This window comes from Myotis yumanensis, unplaced genomic scaffold (genome assembly GCF_028538775.1).
Source record: "Myotis yumanensis isolate MYYU_CA2020_CCGP unplaced genomic scaffold, mMyoYum1.0.hap1 SCAF_3, whole genome shotgun sequence".
Classification (NCBI taxonomy): domain Eukaryota; kingdom Metazoa; phylum Chordata; class Mammalia; order Chiroptera; family Vespertilionidae; genus Myotis; species Myotis yumanensis.
The window spans coordinates 119,342,554-119,360,531 of record NW_027223754.1 but is presented as its reverse complement, the minus strand read 5'-3'; the positions used below and the strand labels follow the sequence as shown (position 1 = coordinate 119,360,531).

Genomic DNA, 17,978 nt, shown 5'->3' with positions numbered 1-17,978 from the left:
ACAGGGCCCGTAATTCCCTCATGCCACTGCTTTCTCAACTAATTAATGGTGATATAATGGCAGAGCAAACATTTCACAAAATGCATTCTTAGAGAGCAATGTTGCTTCCAAATTATGACCTATCTGTGTTTGCAGTTTTGACTCTCTTACTGCTATTATTTATCATGGTATATATAGGAACATTTCAATTAGCGCTTTAGAATAAATTAAAGTTACAGCTTATAATGTGTTCTATAATAGCCATCAAGAAAAGACCTATAATTCTATTTTAAAATCTAATTAGTTGTTTACCATGCATTTTGTTCTAGGAAAAGAACTGCAGAATAGATGGTAAGGATTATCTCTGCTAGAAAACTCACTTAAAAAAAATTGACCCTTAAGAGGGAAGCAGAGTTAATTCCGTCTACTCAGGAGAAAGATTAAGTGGTACAGGTTTTCATATTTTCAGCAACAAGAAATCTTTCTCCTCTGACCATATGGAAAGATCAGACGTCCCAAGCCAGAGGAAGGGTGCACAGCCTTTCTAATAATCTGGAACTAAGTTAAACTATTTCCATCACCTGAAATTACTTAAAACTTTCAGTTGAAGTTATTACATGAAAGCCTTTGGTGTCATGTTGGTTTAAAGTCCTAAAGATGTATTTTAGAATAAGGATGGCTATATTTCCAGGTTGAGAAAGCCAAGATACAAACTTGAGAAGAGCTGGTTTAACAGTCTAATAAACTTAGAAGAAGAAATAAAGGTTAGATGAAACAGTGGTTAATAAATGTCAGGGCCTTGGCCGGCCCTCTCAGCCCCGCCTTCATCCAGGTCATCCAGATGGTCATTCTGCTGTTCAGTCTAATTAGCATATTAGCTCTTTATTATATAGGATAGCTCCCTTTATGCTCCCATTTATGTTGTAATTGTCACATGTATTACATCTATGTACATTAAACCCCTCCTGACATTACTTTTGCTTTCAACAGTCATATGTATTTTTAAAAACTTGAGAAAAGAAAAAAAGTAAATCTAGTCTGTTTACCCATATTTTTACTGTTCCTGTTGCTATTCATTCTGCAGCTCCCATTTTCCCTTTAATATTTCCCTTCAGTCTGAAGAACTTCTTTTAGCATTTATTTTAGAGCAGGTCTACTGATAAAGAATTCTTTCAATATTCTTTTATCCAGCAATATCTTTATTTCACCTTCATTCTTGAGGGATAGTTTCACTAGAGATAAGAATTCTAACTTGACAGTTCTTTTATTTCAGCACTTTAAAATGTTCCTCCACTGTCTCCCAGATTTCATGCTTTCTGAAGAGAAATCTGTAGTCATTCAAAATATTGTTCCCCTATATGTAATGTATTGTTTTCCTCTGGTTGCCTTTAAGATTTTTAAAAAATCTGTTTTTCAGCAGTTTGATTATGATGTTTATGGGCATGGCTTTCTTTGTGTTTATCCTCTTTGTGGTTTACTGAGTTTTTAAATCTATATATTTGTCTAATCAAATTTGAAAGTTGTAAACCATATTTCTTCAAATATTTTTTTCTAAACCAGTCTTTTTCTCCTTTTATGGGACTTCAATGACACAAATTCAGACCTGATATTGCCCTGAAGGTTTCTGAAGCCCAGGGGTTTGTGTATTTTGTTGTTTTTCATTATTAAATTTACATTCATTATTTTGTATTTAGTTTTAGGAGTACAGCATAGTGATTAGGCAATAATATACTTTACAAAATGGTCACTCTTATATTTCAAGTATTCACCTGGCACCATTCATAGTTGTCTCTTGGACATTTTGATAATATTGTGAGACTTTTGAGTCCTCTTAAAACTTTCCAGAGAATGCTGATTTTTTGTTTGAGAATGCAATCAATTTGGTTATGTATAGACAAGAAGTTTTGTCTTGCCTTTTGTGTGCAATGATTAGCATGTCAGATTCATTTTCAGAGTGGTGTCTGGAACTTGGATGGTGGTTTATATTGTAGGTTAGTTCTCAAAGTCTTTCTATGTTTCTTTGGCTCTACTACATGTATATGAAGCTCACAAGTGAGACTAGGACTTGTGTCAGTTTATGTACAGAATTAGGAAATCTCCTTATCCAGCTCTCTCATCTAGTCTCCCCAACACTCTAGCAATCAGGGACCTATAGCCAGAAAGTTAGAGTTTCTTTTAGAGTGTTAACTTCTCATACTGTCAGACAGACTGCATAGCTTGGGATGCCCACAAGGTGAAGCAAAACAAAGATGAAATATATGTAATTGGATTTCCCCCAAACTCTTCAGACCACAAGGGCCCTTGTTTGAGTTCCTCTGGTAGTGACAGGTTGTTTCCTGGGACCTTCATGTGCGTGTACCTCCACCATCACCGACATAGTGGTAGTTCAGCTGCAACTGGCTTCAGAGTAGGGCTAGGACAGGAAAAAAAAGGGAAGAGGGGACAATTCTCTCCACACTTTGTAACTCATGGGAGTCGATTTCTCTAGTCCCCAGACTAGAAAGTGGGGCTTCTCTTGTTTTTGTTCTTGTCCACAGTTCTGTGACTTGACCCACTCTTGAGTCAAAGCCAGGAGATAAAGAAGTAAAGAATAAAATCAGGAAACTCACCACCATACTGGTTGTTCTTCAGGTTTTTACTTCTCTTCCCAATATGCCTGTTATTGCTTATTTTCAGAATCCTCAATTAGGATTTTTCTTGGGGGAAGGGTGTATTCTGCCTAGAACTTTTAGTTATAACCAGTGGGATAGATATGTTATAGTGAACTTTCTCTATCTTGGCTGGTGTCAGAAGCTTAATGTCTTTTTATTATGAGGAGTTGTGAAATGCCCCAAGTAATATGTAATGAAAGCCTGAACCAGAATGGAGGTGGGAATAAAGAGGAGAGCAATACAGAACTGCAGAACCAATACAGAACCAAGGCTTAGCAACAGACTGTGAAGGCTTCAAAGTTTACTTTACTATGACCATGTGCTAACATATAATTTATAGGAACATCTAGCTTTATAAATGACCTGTTACTATAAATGGGCACTAGAAGTCCTCTGCCCTGCTGCTAAGGATGTTATACTTTTGGGGATCTACAAGTTTTACTCTTGAATGAATTTTCCTATAGAAATAATGCTATACACACTAGTGCTACCAGTATATTTCATAGGTACATCATTATGTTAGTGTGCTACTTTTAGGTAGGTATACAATGGGCTAGAAAGGCTCTTATGAGTTGACTTAAAAATCTAACCACCAATTAAAACATTGCTTTTATGAATGCATTGATATCCAATTATATTTTTAATTTTTGTCATTATCAAAATAATACACACACATAATTTTAAAAGTCAAAAACTATACAGTTTACAAAAACAGAGAACTCTTCTCTAGCCATTACATTCATAATTACTGTTCCTCCAAAACAATCTTAATTCTACCCATAACGGTTGTTTCTGCTCTCCATTTATTTCTCATCCAACTTTTCTTCTGACATTTAAATCTCTTTTACTATATAGCATGCATATACTTCTTCTTGATTTTTAAAATCTATTCAGGATTTAGTTCTCTGACAATATACACACTCTCACAAACACACATCCTTCTAGTATAATACAATTTCACATTCAGTGCTTATAATTTAATTAAGTATTATGATCTGCAGAGCCATATGGTATACTATGATTATATTTCCTTTTTTATACAATATTTTGTTTTCCCAGGAATTAAGAATTGCTTCATTTTGTTACTGTTCCTCCCACCCCCTCAGTTTTCAATGTTCCTCTATCATCAAACTTTCTTTAAAAGGAACTGTAAATGTTTCAATAGATTCATACTATCAGTTATAAATTTTTCCTTGGATACCCATCCTGAAGCCTTCTATCCTTTTACTTTTAGGCTGAATGATCTTTAGTTTAATCGCATAGGAGTCGTTATGGGATTCCTCTTATCATAGTTCTCAGAATTCCTTTACCTCCATTCTGTGTTTGGATCCCTTTTTTCTTCGATGGCTTGTGCATCAGTCACAGTAGCCCAAGTTATGCTGCAGTAACAAACAACCCCACAATCTCAATGGCTTACAATGACAAAGGTTTATTTCTCATACATATTACATGTTGATCATGGATTGCTTTTACCTCTGTACCATGCTATTTTCATTTCAGGCTGACAGAGCAGCCTCTGCCTAGAATACTGTTAGTCATCATAGCAGAAGGAAAAGAGACATGATGAATCATGAACTAGTTCTTAAAGTATGTGCTCATAAGTGACATATATCACTCTTACCCACAATTCATTGGTCAAAGCAATTTATTCACATTTGAGTTCAACAGGTGACCATATAATATCCTTCTGGAGGGGTCTGTGGGTGGAGGAGTTGGGGGGGAACGAAAGCATATAATCAAGTCTGACAACAACAGAACAGAGATATGATCTTCTGCAAGGAGACAAGTTAATAATTATGAACAATAAAGCTATCATAGCATGTCTTCTTCTCCCTTGTTTACTCAATCTTTTTCATGAAATGCATCCAACACCCTTGTAGGTTTATATCTTTTTCCCATTTACTGTCATTTCTATAGTTTCAGGAATGTGTTCAATCTGCTGTCTATAACTAAAATACCACCAATCACTTTAAAAGGGAACTTCTAGGCCATGGCTTATTTGAAAGATAAGAACTGTTAGTAACTCTCACTTTCATTCAGTGTACCATTTCCCATTATTTAGCAACTTTCCCCAGATCCTACAAATATCAACAAAGAATTTAAACTGTATTTCTTTTTTAATACAAAACTACCCAAATAAATTCACTTTAAAGCTGAGGAATTTTCTAAAACAGCTTTGATCCTAAATATCTTGATTTTTGCCTTTTATAATTTGCTCTAAGCTCCAGGCTTATGTCTTCAATGAAATCAAGCAGCTCAAAAGAACTTCTTAGCATAGACAATGATATATTCAAGCTGTTGGCCTAGCTCTGAAATCTACCTGTCATTGCTGTCTGTAACTTATCTTAAATATTATTATACTAGAGGCCCGGTGCATGAAATTCATGCACTGGGGGGTGGGGGAAAAGGGTGTCCCTCAGCCCAGCCTGTGCCCTCTCGCAGTCCGGGAACCCTCGAGAGATGTCTGACAGCTGTGGAGGCAGGAGAAGCTCCCACCACCACCGCTGCACTCGCCAGCCGTGAGGCCAGCTTCTGGCTGAGCAGCTCACGGCATTGAGCATCTGCCCCCTGGTGGTCAGTGTGCATCATAGCGACTGGTCATTCCGCTGTTCGGTTGATTTGCATATTGGCCTTTTATTAGATAGGATATTTGGGAAAATACATTTCTAAAATGTATCTCCATATACCAAAATCTTACTTAGATATGAAATGGAAAACATAGTAAAAGGTTACTAAAAGGAATAATATGAAAGAAATGGTCAAATTCAGCTTTTTGTTACATTTGTTTTTATTTGATAGTCTCCTCTCTAATAACTGGGATAAAATAGATACTCAACTTTTTATAAAAGAAACTTGCTTTTTCAACATTGGAGTGTATAATAAAAAGATTAAGTATTTTGTGAGAAGTAAACCTTGCTCAAATACATCATTCATGTGTTAGTACTTTTTCACTGCTTGGGCCTGGGCTTATTTTGTTTGTTTGTTTTTTATTTTTATTGATTTTTAGAGAAAAAAGAAGGGAGATGGAGAAGGGAGAGATAGAGAAACATCAATGAAAGAGAAACATTGATTGGCTGCTTCATACACCCCCTACTGAGGATCAACGCCCCAGTCCAGGCATGTGCCCTGACTGGGAATAAAACCAGCAACCTCCTGGTACATGGGTCAATACTCCAGCACTGAGCCACACTGGCTGGGTGGGCCCGGGCTTTTAAAGTTAGGCTTTCTCAGGTCAATGCTGTTTCCATCTTCAAATAGTCATGGGCCATGATAAATTACTTAAGTTCTTTAACCTCAGTTTCTCATTTTTATAAAACAAAAACATTAGTATTTCTAAGAAAAAGTTATGAGAAATTAGAATCTGTGAATATCTGTCAGGTCTGTCACCTCACTGAACCTCAGTTTGCTTATCTGCAAAATGGCAGTGAAAATGTCTACCCTATAAAGTTATGATTATAAAATATAGTAAAAGAAATAAAAATAATTAGGACATTGCCATTCCATAGAAATGTAAGGTGAACCACATATGTAATTTTAAATTTAAAAAAAAGCAGGTGAAATCAATTTCAATAACATTTTATTTACCTCAACATATTTAAAGTATTATCATTTCAACAGTTAAATCAGTATAAAATTGAGATTTTTTTTTACATTTTTTTGTATTGTCTTTGAAAATCAATGTGTATTTTACACTCATAGCGCTGCTCTATTCAGACTAAGCCACATTTCAAGTATTCAACAGCCACATGCAGTTAGACTACCATATTAGCATTGGCCTGGAACAAGGTGAGGCTTAATATATATTTATTAGATTCAAATAGTATTACCTATCAGATAAATCCTCTGGGACTTACGAAAGTCAATTTTAAAATCAACCACATTAAAGAGTGGTTGATTCTTATATTTTTGTACATAATATGTGATACGTAATATTATAATAAGAACTTAAAATAGTATCTGTACTAACTAGACTAAGTATTTATACAAAGTAAGAGCTACCGAAATGATTACTATAAGTCACTAATATTCATTTATTTTATATTTATTTATATGGATATTTTATTAGGATTTAAATTATATGTTATTTGACATAGAATCTAATAATCTCAAAAAGGAAAATAAAACCTGATGTTACTACACAAACAACTCAAACTACAAGCTAACAACTGATGGAACTATACCTTCCAGCAAAGAAATAGAAATAGGAAACAAAATATTTATCTATTTTACTAAATTTTTCACTCACAGGACCTATCATTAGTAAGTCATTAATAGCTTTCATTTTTTTCTAATGAAAATTTACTCATATTCTCTAAATAATAGGATGACCACCTATCATAATAACTTAATTATACATACATAATTACAAGTAAATATAGCAGTAAAAGGATATTTATTTCAAAACAATTCATTGGAGTTACAACATCAAATATCACTTGTATTGAATTTCTTATTAAGATTACACTGAATAGTATATAGTAGGCAAATTCTTATATATTGAGCTCAAAGAGCAGGGTGGAAAATGAATGAAAAATATTTAACTGCAAGGTCTTTCTGAAAGTTACCCACAAGCACAGAGCATGTGCATGCACAAACACACATAGATGCTCTTGCAGTGTATATATTTTCCATCAATATTTCTCTGGGCTGTCCAATAGTCCAACACAAGTGGTCAGATAAGACACATGAGTAAAATAAGCAGAATATTGGGTAGGCAATTTCTACCTCATTTCAAATCTGACAAGGACCACATAGTTACCTAAGATTTCAACATTACAAAGTCTTATGAAATTCTTAATGACTAAAATTCTTTGGACTTTGCTATATATTCAAAAGATAGCAATTCTAGAATACAGTGGGGCCTTGACTTACGAGTGTCCTGACTAACGAGTTTTTCGAGATACGAGCCATCTCTTGGCCGATTTTTTGCTTTGAGTTGCGAGCTAAAATTCGGGTTACGAGCCAGCTTCAGATACCCCACCGCTAGTTGGCACAGCGAACGTCACAGTGAATGCCACAACATCAGCCCAGCATCACGTGTCTCACTCGTTCACAACTGATTTGACATACGAGTAATTTGAGTTACGAGCTCCGTCACGGAACAAATTAAACTCATAAGTCAAGGCCCCACTGTATTAGTCCTCTCCCCCAAACATAATATCAGAAGGCTCACACATAAAAAAGTTCCACCAGCCGAATCATTCATTCTATGTCCTACAGCACTACCTATGTGCCTCTCTGTAGTCTCCTGACCAAAAACTCCTCACCCAGCACTGATCAAGCTTAGAATCTCCAATGGGTTCACACTGCAGAGTGGTCTCATTGCAGAAGACAGGGTTTGAATACTTACATCATATCGTCATACTGTTTTCATGTAAACTTTCCCAAGGAAGAAAGTGGGCATGCATTTCCCAAGCTAACCAATCCTGACCTCTAGAATCACTGACACTAAACACAAGCCCAATGACATACACTGTACAATTTTAAATACTTGGAAAAACTGCCGAAATAAAACTACCCATTCATTAAGAAAAACTCACATCTGGCATTTCTGTAGAGAAGGAAAGGGTCCTGGAGCTGGAAATCCAGGTCTTTAGTAATGGGTTCTGTCCTATTTTCCATGCTCAGCCTATTCATAATGGTGAACCCATACTTTGGAGAAGCAGACCTAAGAATCACAAGGGATGGGGAGGACATCAAAAGACATGTTGTTCAGTATAGTATATTTTTAGTATAACTACATTCTGAATGTGCCTTTGACCTTTTTGTAAGTCTATACAGCTTTGTGCAAGCAGACTGTACACATGTAAAGCAATGATTCTTTACTAGTAGCTAATAGCACTAATGTATTAATTTATGTAACACATGCAGCATGACTCTCATTACCAATCCTTTGGTAAAATCAAATTCTATTTATTTAACTATATATATCTTGTTTCCCTACCTAGATTATAAATTCCTTTAAGGAGGAGATGGTAATTACATGATAGTTAATATAGAGTGTATGTCACAATTACATAAAGAAAATTTTCACAGAAAATCTTAGTGTTGGTCTGAAATTAAAAGCTGTGAAACTTTTTAAAGAAATGATGCAACTCTGGTCAATAAACTGGTGAGGAAATACAGTATAATTAAAAGTTTATATAATTTAATGTACAAAGCGATCTTTTCTTTAAAGCAAATAGCTTTACAGATAAACTATTATAAAGTTTTTCTCCATAAAAATGTGGCTGCTAGTGACTTTTTATTTTTATTTAATAAACCTTTAGTGCCTACTCTCTGCCAGGCAGAAAAACCCCAAATTATACAGAGTATAAAATCTAATAACTACATTTGCATTTATCTACCCTTGGGTGACAGCCATATAGCAATTCAACTACGCAGCTTCTGTGACAAATGAAACCCCACATGCTTACAAACTGAAAGTGAAAGCAGAATTTATTTACTTACTTTAAACTAGGGCGCCAGGGTAACAAACCCACAGAAGTGTTATGAGCAACAAGGTATTTATGTCTTAGTTTGATATAAACTTGATATCTGATTTAATACTGATAAAGAAGTAAAATACAGCTACATTACCACTTATAGCATTTCCTTTTGAGCCCTCCAATTTTAAAATTGATGGAAGCCAATCCTTGTCTAATTCATTTTACAGAGAGGTAAAGTGGTATTAGGCATATAATCAAAACCAGACATAATCATGATAATCATTTCAACTTAAATTCTGAGGAAGAATGAAAATTGACTTCTAAAGATCTCTGACAGAGTCTTTTAGAAGTGTTAAGTTCAGAAATCACCAGTGGTTCTCTGTGAACTCTATTAAAAAAAGAAGACATGAGAGAAAAAGAAGACAAAAAATTTTTTAAATAGGATTAGGTATTTTTACACATAAACAGATTTGACTCTTCAAGGATTTCATTAACCTCTCAGTATGGATACAGAGCAAAAGATATCACTGGCAGCTCCATCACCTGTACCCAAAACTCCCTTTTGATCTTTACAAGCTTCCTGTCATCCTCTGCAGAGGAAAGACCTCAGCATCCCAGAATCTGGCATTGGAGGTTGGGGGGATCTTGGGGAAGACAGCAGGGAAAAGGGACTCCTGTTAATGAGGAGTTATATTTGAGGAAGAGATTAAGATATAAAGATATAAGGAAGGATTTGTTTCTCAATTTAATATTTTCTTTAACTGACAGATCCACTAAGAACTCAAAGCAAATTAAGAAGTGCTTATAATAACAACCCTACATTTGGTTTGGGTACACTAAAAAAAATAACCCTACTAAAAATTCCCAAAATAAAACCATCAATGCATATTAATATATTTTGTTTTACTTCTTTTCAGAAGTAAAATATTTTCAGAAATAAATGAGAATGCATATTGTGTGCTTGGCACAGTAAAGTTTAACCACTTGCTTTTCTTTTCATTCTTCAGAATTCTCAAGAGTAGTCTTTCCTGAACAAGCTCACTTGGTGGTGTGCTCCCATGCTTTTGGAATGTTTTGGAACACAATGTAAACTAATATAGCCAACGGCTCTTGAGCACTCCCACCGTTTTTCTGAAACTGAATAAACTAACCTCCTCCTTACCTGTTCGGATGGCCTTGGCCATCCAGGCCTTTCTTCCCACTCCCACTTCTGCTTCCACCTACACACAGACTCACACTGTTCCTGGCTATGCCCACAACTGGCCTCTTTGTATTGTTCTAACTCTGCTTTTACCTTTATGGCTGACTCTTCTCTGTATCCTGCTGGCTCTAAACCCAACCATTAGTTTTCCTCAGTTTCCACTTTCTCCCTCAAAGAACCTATTTTCTCTCATAGTTTTAGTGACCAAATTAATGCAGATGACTCCAAACTCTGTATTCCAGCCCTGATCCCACTTGAGCGGCTGGACATCTCTATCTGAATGCCCTGCTATCACTTCAAAATCATTATTTCAAAAGAAAATTAAATTTTTTCCTCAAACCAGATTCTTGATCTATTTTTCCAGTCTACCAATAATTGTCATTCTCTCAGTCTTCCATTCCAAAATCTTAATGTTATTTTTTAAATATCACCATTCCCTCTATACATGCATTATTTCAATAAATCCTCTCCATTTCAACTTCCATCCCTCTGGTCCACACTCTCATCATCTCATCTCCACCACAATTATCTTCTCAATGTCCTGCTCCAGTTTATTCTAGAACCGATGCATCCGCATAATGCTGACACACTGACTTTCCTCGCACATTTGGTTGTAATTCTATTACTCCTCTGTTCATAAACCTTCAATGGCTACATACTGCTAAGAAAATAAATTTCAAAATCCTTAGTCTGAAATTCCAAGCCAGCAAAATTGCTTTACCCTTACTGTTAACTTCTAACTAATATAAGCCAATGTAAACTCTGCACCAGAGTCATTTTCCTTACTGTCCCTTTATCACTATAGGTTTCATGCCTCTGCTTATGCCATTCTTGCTGTTGAGACTGCCCTTCCCTTTCTCCTCTAAACAAGTTAAGTTCTATCTTTATTCGTGAGGCTGACTCAGGACTCACCACTCCATAAAGCCTTCTACAACCTGAGCAGCCCATTCATTGCTTATAACCTATCAACTGGCACTTAGGGTAATCTAGCTACATTATTGCTTATCTTTAAATGTGAGTGCATGTGTAAAAAATATATACTTGTATGTGTATATTTTCTGTGTCCCCAATGAAACTGTTAGCCCTGAAAGAATTAGTAGTAGGCCTTTGTATTTACCTTTGCACCCTCATTAATGGTGATGGACTTTATGGCACTTTATATGAATTAAAGGTTCAGCTATTGAGACAAAATACAGTCCTGACTGGTGTGCTCGGTGGTTAGAGTGTCAGCCTGAGCACCAAAGGGTCGCAGGCTCAATTCCTGGTCAAGGGTTCATACCTTGGTTGCAGGTTTGATCCCCACCCCAGTTGGGCGAGTGCGGGAGGCAAGGATGTGTCTCTCTCACATCGATGTTTCTCTCTCTCTCTCTTTACTCCCCTCCCTTCCACTGTCAATATTTGATATAAATTATTAATAACATGAACTTATTAAATTTATTCACAATCAAAATAAAGAGTGTATTAAATCTATCCTGAAACATATTCTATTAACTAAATAATGGAGGACTCAGACATCTTTAGTTTTGGATCATGCTTCTCTAAATAGTCAAGGGTGGTAGGGGAGACATCAATAAAACCCTATTGGGTGTGAAATATTTAGACAAATACTATATAATTTCACTTATATTTGGAATCTAAAGAACAATATAAATGAACAAACAAAATAGGAAGACTCATAGATACAGAGAACTGACAGATGGTTGCCAGAAGGGAGGGAGGTTGGGGGACTGGGTGAAAAAGGTGAAGGGATTAGTAAGTACAAATTGGTAGTTACAAAATAGTCATAGGGGTATAAAGAACAGCATAGGGAATATAGTCAATAATACTGTAACAACAATGTATGGTGCCTGTTGGGTACTAGAAATATTGGGGGGAACACTTTGCAAAGCATATGATTATCTAACCACTATGCTGAACATCTGAAACTAATACAAAATAACAATGAATGTAAACTGTAATTAAAAAATAAAAACTGAAAAGATAAATATTTGGACCCGTTCTAAATATTGATTAAATAATCTAATATTCTTAATAGTGTACTTCTGTTTGCTAATGTATTATATTCGAGAACTTTGTACCATTTGTTTGAACTAAAGAATAAACATTTAATACTACTTTTAGAAAACATAAAGATTTAAGTTCATCTATACTAAAAATTTAAATTATATTCTAAAATTTTATTCTGAAATAATGTCACACTATCCCAGGTGACATTATTCAGTATTCCCTTGTGTCAACTAAAAACTTCAAACTATGGTTCAGTTCTTTTACTTGTCTTTGAAATAAAACTACAATTAAAGAATGGCTGTCATTTCCTTTCTAAAAGTACTCTTACCTTGTGTAAACAAATAAGGTTCCTTCCACATCGGTCTTCTCCTAGAACATAAAAACAAACAGCAAAATATGTAGATTCTCTTCATTAACAGTAAACATTCACAGAGGTTAAAGAACATAAACTTCTTACAGAACAGGAATTCTACCCAGTTTCAAGTGGGACCAAATCTAAGCAACATCTAATTTAAGAGGTTTTTCTCCAGGAAAGGAGAAAAGCAGGATCTCTGCCTGACTGTAGCTCTGCTGAGGAAGCAGCAGGAAGCAGTAATTTTTCTCTTGCAAAATAAACCATCATTATCTTCCTTTACCAAATGCAGGGATAGCTGAAGCAATAAAAGTGCTCCATGGATCTCATTAGAAAGAAGTTATAAGAAGTGTGTTGCCTTTCCTCTGCCCTCTGAACAGGTTATATGGCAAGCTGCAGGAATCACTGATGAATGCATCTCATTACCCTTCTCTTTGTTTTCTGGGTTCATTTTCTCTTGCTCTACTAGGAGGGCAGATGAACTGCCAATGATTCTACTTTGACAACTACATAGAAGACAGCAACAATGCCATAGTTTTCAATGCCCTACTGGGTGTGGAATAGAGTCATGTTTGTTTGTTTTTAAATATGTTATTGATTTCAGAGAGGAAGGGAGAGGGAGAGAGATAGAAACATCAATGATGAGAGAGAATCACTGATTGGCTGCTCGCTACATGCCCCTCACTGAGGATCAAGCCTGCAACCCAGGCATGTGTCCTGACCAGAATTGAACTGTGACTTCCTGGTTCATAGGTTGACAGTGAGCCTCGCTGGCTGGGCCAGAGTCAAGTTTTGATTTTTGAAATTATGTTAGAAACATTACCAAACTAGGACTCAAGAAATCTGCCTAAGAAAAACTGGGAGAAGTGATAAAGTTAAAATGATATCATTTTAGTTCATTCAGAAAGGCTCTTTTCTATTTCAACAAAGGCAGGATCTCATCCCCTGATAAAAATATTTAAGTACCCATTTGTTTAACTAATAATTGGACTATTATAATTAAAAATTTTAAATGTACATTTGCTATTTACATGGCTCAATTTCGGCATTCTATTTAACCTCAGTATTTTATTATTAATATCCATTACCAAAATCATTTAAAGTGCAAGTGCTCTGTAATTTTTGTGAAAACCACACTCTTTAAGAATAAAGGTATAATGTTCAAATGATAATTTCTGAAAGGCACACACAAAAAAATTGGAAGCATGGTCCTTTCACAAGCTCAAGAAATTTCACTGTAGTTCAGTGGGTCTCAAAATTTAGTTCAGTGGGTCCCCACATCAGCAGCAGCAGCATCACCTGAGAATTTGTTACAAATGCAAATACTTGGGTCCCTCCCCAGACCTATAGAATCAGAAACTCGGGCTGATGCCAGCAGTCTCTTTTATTAAGCCTTTCAGGTGATTCTGATGATGCTATGTGAGAACCACTGCCTTAATTCAATAACAATCTCTGTCCACAGAACTGTATTAGGAGTCATGAAAACAAAATCCACTATGGTCCAAATGATATCAAAATGATTTTTAAGAGCAAATAGCTATCAAGAGTAAATTACTTAGTAACAATTTAATGATTTAATATTATTATTTATTATAAAAATAATTCAACAAGTGCTAAAACTTAAGCAGTTCAAAATTTGAAATAATACAGTGGAATAGAAGTGTTAGTTTACAAATTATTGGGAATCAGCACACTATTTGACTCCTTTGAAACAACTCAAAGCAATCTGTGTCTTACTGATTATTTTGTTAAAATGAAAAAGTAGGTCTCTATTTACCCTGTCTTTCTCAGTCATGTATGTAGCATCAAAATCGCCTAAAATATCAACAAATATCAAATGCTTGGGCCTCATATCCAGAAATTGGGATAACACAGAAGTCAGAAAACCTTACGAGCTAGAAAAAATAGGACACTAGTCACTAAGGCAGTTTCTCAAGCTCAGCACGTGTGTAGGCTATTGAGCAGCATTGCTGGCCTCTACCCTCTTGATGACACTAACACCTCACTCTCAGTAAGACAGCCAAAAATTTTCTCCAGACACTGTCAAATCAACTCCTTAAGAACTGCTGCTCTCAGGGCTGAGAGAAATACCAGGGTTATATTCCTCCACACACAGGTATTTGGGGGGAGTAGTCTTCCCTAATGGTAGGAAGTAGGTCCAGTTCTAAAATTTCCATTTCAGTCATTACATATCTTTCTTAATTCTTCCTTAAAGCAGCTCACTTCTGTTCCCTCTTCCTTCCTACTTCTTCCTGCTCTGAATGCCAGTTCATTCTTCATCTATTTTCAGTGTAATAAGAACTCCCTTCCTTTACACACCACATTCTTCTTGCATATGCTTTCTCCTCCATTTTCAAGAATGTTCTTTACATGTTTATTAGGTTTGTATTCAAAAGGCTCCCATCCAAAAGGCCTGAGTGATGGGATATGGAGACAATGGTGATAATTTGTTTACTCCTAGCAACTGTTCTGCAGCTAAACTGGGTCTCTTTTTTTTCTGGCTAACACAGCCTTGAAGATTAGTACTTTGAAAGAATGACCTTTTACTGAATGAATTATGGCCTGTCTGAAGGTAACAAGTCCAGGAAGCAGGAAAACAATCTTGTAAATACATTGTGACTCTTCTGCCTTTTCAGGAGCTTTAGTATAAGGGTCTCACTGGGTATCTAGTAAACCTCTGTAACTCTTTTTAACAGGTATTTGTCTCAAAAGCCTCTAGGAAACAATTGTTACTCAAGAGGAATGATCTCCTCTATGTTTCAGGATTTTCCAGACTCTAATCCTGGTGTCAAGTCAGTTTACTGAACTATGCATGCCTGATCCTTATCTGTACTGTAGAATTACCTTGATAGAATTATGACATTATGCCTCTGGCATTTTTCTGTAGAGCAGTGTAATAGCCAGGTGTAGAATATGTTTTGTAAGTTGACAGAATTATGACATTATGCCTCTGGCATTTTTTAAGTTGCCATTGATGAAACTGTCCACTACGTTGCTCAATGTCCTTTATATAAAGACCCAGGTGGCAGAATTTTCTGAACAAGTGATATATTTCCTATTACAAAACAATATTAAAGAGCTCCTATGCTTTATTTATTATTATTATTATTATTAGTCTTGGCTATTTGGAAAGCAGCCCTAAGCCCATTTCAATAACATTCCTTAGTTAAGAATTCAGGGCAAAACTGCTCTTCTCTCTCATTTTAAGACTTAACTTTTTACTTTTTTATTTTTGTTAGTGATTTTCAGGTGAATGTGTTTAAGAATATATGAATTTGTTCAATATGGATGTTTTATTGCTTAAATTTTTGATACCTTCTTGGAGAATACATTTTTTACAAATCTGAAATCCATTCATCCAGGCTCAATGCTTCATACTGTTTTGTAACTTATTTGAAAGTAATGGATGGATAGTGATATAATTGACAAATGAATATTATTTGGACAAAAATCACCAGGAGGAAAAGAGGGGGAAAAAATCCATCTCTCTACATTCGAAATCCACTGGTAACCCGCTGGAGGGCTCGGATGTCTTATGCTCCTACCCAATTCTAATTGTGAGAAAAACTGCCTTTCATTCTATTGCTCTTTATCGGGGTTCTTGCTTGACAGGAGTACTGCGGCTCCCAAATGGACTCAAATAACACATTGCTGGTCTTGATGCGCGGTGGAGTAACAATCTTTCCGACACAGTCTGCCTCCTCCTATGTGGGACCCAGGCCCACGTAGTCTTCTATTCCCCGATGTCTGCTCTTTCCTTGGCGGAGTCCAGTCCCCGAGTTCGCCATTTCAGATGTCTCCCGCTCTCAGGTTCGGTCCTCTCGGTCCCGCGGAGACTGAAGTGCCCGCACCGCAGCTCTCCCCGCACTCGCCTCCTCCCGCCGCCTCTGCAGCCGCCTTTCCCGTCGCGGCTCCCGCGCCGCCTCCGCCGCGGCACGGTCTCCGGCCTCGGGGCACCCGGCCCTCTCTCCCCCCGGTCCTCAGGGCGGCGTCCCCGTCCGTCGGGCCTCCCGGCGCGCGGGTGGCAGGTATTTGCATGTAAGTCTTGCCCAGTTTCAGATCTTTTCACAGATCGGCCTCCCTCTCCCCCAAGCCCCGGGGCCCCTGGGCACAAACCCCCCCAACTTCAGCCTGCAGCCCGCGAGCCACCAGCGTCCGCCTCCATCCTCCGGGGCGTCGCGTCCCCTCCCGGTAGAGGGATCGAGCCCGCCCCGTCCCCGCCCCGCCAGCCTGCACTGCCCGCCGCGTGCGCACGCACCCACTCGTTGGCCCGATGGCCGAAGGTGTACAGAGCCACCTGGCTGGCCACGTCTACGATGCGGTTGATGTAGGGGTCGTGGCGCTGCAGGGCCGCCAGGCTGATGTCGCGCCCCTTGCCCACCGGGCCGCGCGCCGCTACCGCCGCCATCTTCCCTCCCTGCCCGTCCGCAGCCCGAGCCCGAGCCCGCGGCAGCCACTCCAATGGAGCGCGGAACCGGCGAGCTCCCGCCACCCGCTCGGCACCCGGTTCCGGGAGGGCTCCCTCCAGCCGCGAGGCGCGACTAATCGATGGCCGCGCTCCCTCCGCCGCCGATCGTTGCCACTGGCAACTGCAAGAAGCCTGGGCCAGCGTTCTGACACCGCCCCCCCCCCCCCCCCCACCTCCCCGCCAAGAACTGTTTTCTTCCTTAAGTGAGCCTTTGAGCTGCTCACGATGGAATGTATCTCTTGGATGGGTTCAGCGCCTTGGCTTGTCTTTCGTTTGGCGCTCAGTGTTCAAACCTACAACAATAAATAAGCCTCAAGCATTAAATAAACGAAGAGAAAGAATTGTGATTTCTGTCTGCTCAAACACCCAGTTTTTAGTGTGGCCCAGAGCCCCCTGGAGGTTCCCGAGACCCTTTCAAGGGGTTTGCCAAGTCAAAGTCGTTTTGATGACAATGCTAAGACTTATTTGACTCTTTCTCTGTATTGACATTTGCACCAACGGTGCAAAAATGGTGGGTACAAGTGCAGGTGTCTGTCTCATCGTGAATCAGGCAGAGGCACCAAACTGTGAAAGCCAGTGTCACTTGAAAGAGGTCTTGATAAAGCAATAAAAATGATCTCAGAGGGGAGGGGGGGTGGGGAGGGGGACTGGAAGAGATTAGCTAAAGAATTTATATGCATAAATTCACAGACAACAATGTGGTGAAGGCCTGGAGTGGGGCGGGGGCTGGGTGTAGAGGGGGCAAAGAGAGGAGAAATGGGGGACTTCTGTAAGAGTGTCAACAATAAAAACAAGTCATGGGGATGTAATGTACAGCACAGGGAATATAGTTAATAATATATATGGTAAACATTATTAAATTTATTCAAGTTCAACCCTTTGGTACATTTTT

General features: G+C 37.9%; 2 protein-coding genes across 8 annotated transcripts in view; one reads left to right on the top strand and one right to left on the bottom strand.

Moving 5' to 3' along the window:
• DCP1B (decapping mRNA 1B) overlaps positions 1–17,084 on the bottom strand; it is a 53,826-nt gene extending 36,742 nt beyond the window's left edge. The window contains exons 1-3 of one of the 7 annotated variants that reach the window (XM_070409474.1): positions 16,877–17,084; positions 12,595–12,635; positions 8,171–8,298 (exon numbers count right to left, since the gene is read on the bottom strand). In XM_070409474.1, coding sequence (XP_070265575.1) covers positions 8,171–8,298; positions 12,595–12,635; positions 16,877–17,026 — 319 coding nt within the window. In that variant the 5' untranslated portion in view covers positions 17,027–17,084. Of the gene's footprint in view, positions 1–3,940; positions 4,010–8,170; positions 8,299–12,594; positions 12,636–15,933; positions 16,784–16,876 lie in introns of those variants that run through there. The other 6 variants (XM_070409472.1, XM_070409473.1, XM_070409475.1 and 3 more) reach the window with 6 other exon arrangements.
• The window catches only part of CACNA1C (calcium voltage-gated channel subunit alpha1 C), a 691,490-nt gene that overhangs the window by 11,326 nt on the left and 662,186 nt on the right, over positions 1–17,978 (top strand). The gene's annotated exons all lie outside the window — the stretch shown is intronic.